Here is a 2,869-nt window from a genome sequence, read left to right on the forward strand (position 1 = left end):
TGACCTCTGCAGAACGAGACGCTCACCTCAGTCAGAGAAACAGGAAGTAACCACAGACCTTAAACCTTTATTTCCTGCTCAGCTTTTCAAAACAAACTGGGGATCAATTCATCTTTAATGTTTTGTCATGAAACATCTTAAAGTCCCACTGAAGTGGAAATTACTTTTCACATTTTTGATATTAAAACAATCTCAAACTGCGTCTTGCTCCCTGACTGACTCCTCTCAGGTTCTACCTGTGATCCTGGATGTTTTGTAAAGAAACTAGAAGATCTAGGTCTGTGTTTGGGTTCAGGACCTTGATCTGGATCTTCTCCACCGTCTCCATGGCAGCTGCAGGAGCTTCGTCTCCCTCACATGGGGAAGACGAGGAAGCCGCTGAAGGTGCTGAGCCGAGTCTGATCGAAGATGCTCTGCCCGGACAAGAGAGTGATCCAGAGCTGATCACTCTGTTCCAGGACCAGCGTCATGCCGTTGGAGCCGCTGCCGTGGGTGCCCCTGGTGTCGTAGATTTCAAACATAGACACCCCATTCTTCTGCAGTGCTGCATTCAGGGACCCTGAGTCTCCAACCGCCCCAGTGAACCGGATGTAGTAGAGTCCCTTCCTGGGGGCTGTGAAGATACCTGCAGACAAAGAACAGGTTGAAACAGCTCCAAATGTCAGCAGCTGTGTTGAAACGTGTGAAAAGAAATTTGGTTCACAGCTGAAAATATTCAGCGTCAGAAAATTGTTTATCGCTGAACATAACCTCAAAGCCTGAAAGCTTTCTGTCCTCGTCGCCTGCAGAAAACAAGTTGCAGCAGAGCTCAGCTGGAGACCGCCAGAGCAAAGCTCTACTTCTACTTCCAGTTTTAAAAACCCACCTATGATGATGTTCAAGCTCATCTTAATTACATTTAATCAGGGACCACTGTCCCCCAGGTGTATCTGCTGCAGGTTTAAGCTACACAAATCGGACACCTTTAATATCAAAATCTATGTTTTCCATTTTGGATTTGAAAACAGAAAAACCAAAAACGATGTCTGTTTATCTGTTTTTCCGTTTTGGTGTTAAAATGTAAAATCCAATTCAGTTTTGAAACAAAATCAAATAATAAATATAATAATCAAAGAACAAACCATAGACAGCAGTCAAGAAACCAACGGGGGACGTCACAGTGTCTATGGTCTAAACCTGGCCATCAGAGTAAAGTTCCACTTTTACAACAAACTTTTATTCCTTAAAAAAACAGTGTCGCCCCACATCTGACGTCCTGAACCTGAACAGGTGAGTTGTACCTGTAATTGGGTTGTAAGCGTTGCCGATGTTTGTCGTCACCTTCTTGAACACCAGGGTGGTGTGGGTGTTAAAAGGCCCGTGATGGGTCCACTGTTCAGAGGTGACGAGGGAGGCCGAGAACGCCACCTGAGCTTCACCTGCAGCAAGACAGAAGCTTTTTATTTAATACAGTCAACTGAAAGTCAGCAGACATGCTAACAGGCTCCATTAGCTAAAAACCTTTTCACAAAAGAAAAATAAATGGAGAGAGTTTGAGTATTTTTGAAAAATTTACCTGTACCTAATGCAGTTTATGTTGTAAAGGTTTTCATGAGAACTAGCAGAAGAACAGAGGGTGTATCCTCAGTACGGTAGCCTTTAAAGTACAATGTACAGTCCCCTCCAAAACTACTGGAACATGTGACTGACAGATGTTTATTGTTGCGTTTTAGGTTGATTGTCCACACATTAAATAGCTCTGCATGACTAGTCTAAGTTTTCATCCTTGGTTCAAACCTATAAAGACTGCATTTCCTGTTAAAGAGGATAAACCAACATGAAGACCAGAGAGCTGTCTGTGGGAGAAAAGGAAGCCGCTGTCAAGCTGAGAAAAGAAGGAAAATGGAGCAGAGCCGTCGGACAAACATTGGGCACAACAATGTGGAACGTCCTGAAAAAGAAAGAAACTACTGGTGTACTGAGCAACAGACGTCCAACAGGTCGGCCAAGCAAAACAACAGTAGTTGATGACGGAAATATGGTGAGAGCTGTGAAGAAAACATCAGCAACGACCTCCACAGTGCAGAGTGAAGGTATCACAATCCACTGCTGGAAGAAAACTCAGAGAGCAGAAATATAGAGGCCACACCACAAGATGCAAACCTCTCATCAGCAGGAAGAATCACAAGGCCAGACTGAAATTTACAAAGTACAAAAGTCCTGGAACACAATCTGATGGACTGATGAGACCAAGATTAATCTCTAGCAGTGATGAAAGGCCAAAGTGTGGAGAAAGAAAGAAAGTGCTTAGGACTCCTATGCTAATTTCAGTCCCTCCCAAATCGATCATCTTGTTGATAGTGCTGCAGGCTCGCTGCGAATGACACTCGACTCTGTAGCCCCTCTAAAAAAGAAAATACTAAAACAAAGACGGTTAGCTCCATGGTATAATACTGAAACTCGCAAATTAAAGCAAATATCACGGAAACTTGAGAGGAATTGGCGTTCCACCAAAGTGGAAAATTCTCGTTTAATTTGGCAAGATAGTCTTAAAACTTATAGGAAGGCCCTCCGTAATGCCAGAGCAGCGTACTACTCGTCATTAATAGAGGAAAATAGGAACAACCCCAGGTTTCTTTTCAGCACTGTAGCCAGGCTGACAGAGAGTCACAGCTCTATTGAGCCAAGTATTCCCATAGCTCTCAGTAGTTACGACTTCATGAGCTTCTTTAATGATAAAATTCTAACTATTCGAGACAAAATTCACCAAGACCTGCCCTCAACTGGCACCAACTTATCTCTAAACTCAGGAACCTTAGAAACAGCTGTAGAACCAGATATATGTTTAGACAGTTTTGCTTCCCTCAATCTTTACCAACTAACTTCAATA

At 43.2% G+C, this 2,869-nt stretch overlaps 1 protein-coding gene across 1 annotated transcript in view; it reads right to left on the minus strand.

Annotated features, from left to right (window-relative positions):
• Positions 1 to 47: 47 nt before the first annotated feature.
• LOC123978280 (complement C1q tumor necrosis factor-related protein 3-like) overlaps positions 48 to 2,869 on the minus strand; it is a 4,361-nt gene continuing 1,539 nt past the window's right edge. Inside the window, exons 2-3 of the mRNA XM_046061450.1 lie at positions 1,281 to 1,418; positions 48 to 625 (exon numbers count right to left, since the gene is read on the minus strand). Coding sequence (XP_045917406.1) covers positions 354 to 625; positions 1,281 to 1,418 — 410 coding nt within the window. The 3' untranslated portion in view covers positions 48 to 353. The remainder of the gene's footprint in view (positions 626 to 1,280; positions 1,419 to 2,869) is intronic.

The sequence above is a fragment of the Micropterus dolomieu genome, linkage group LG10 (genome assembly GCF_021292245.1).
Source record: "Micropterus dolomieu isolate WLL.071019.BEF.003 ecotype Adirondacks linkage group LG10, ASM2129224v1, whole genome shotgun sequence".
Lineage (NCBI taxonomy): Eukaryota > Metazoa > Chordata > Actinopteri > Centrarchiformes > Centrarchidae > Micropterus > Micropterus dolomieu.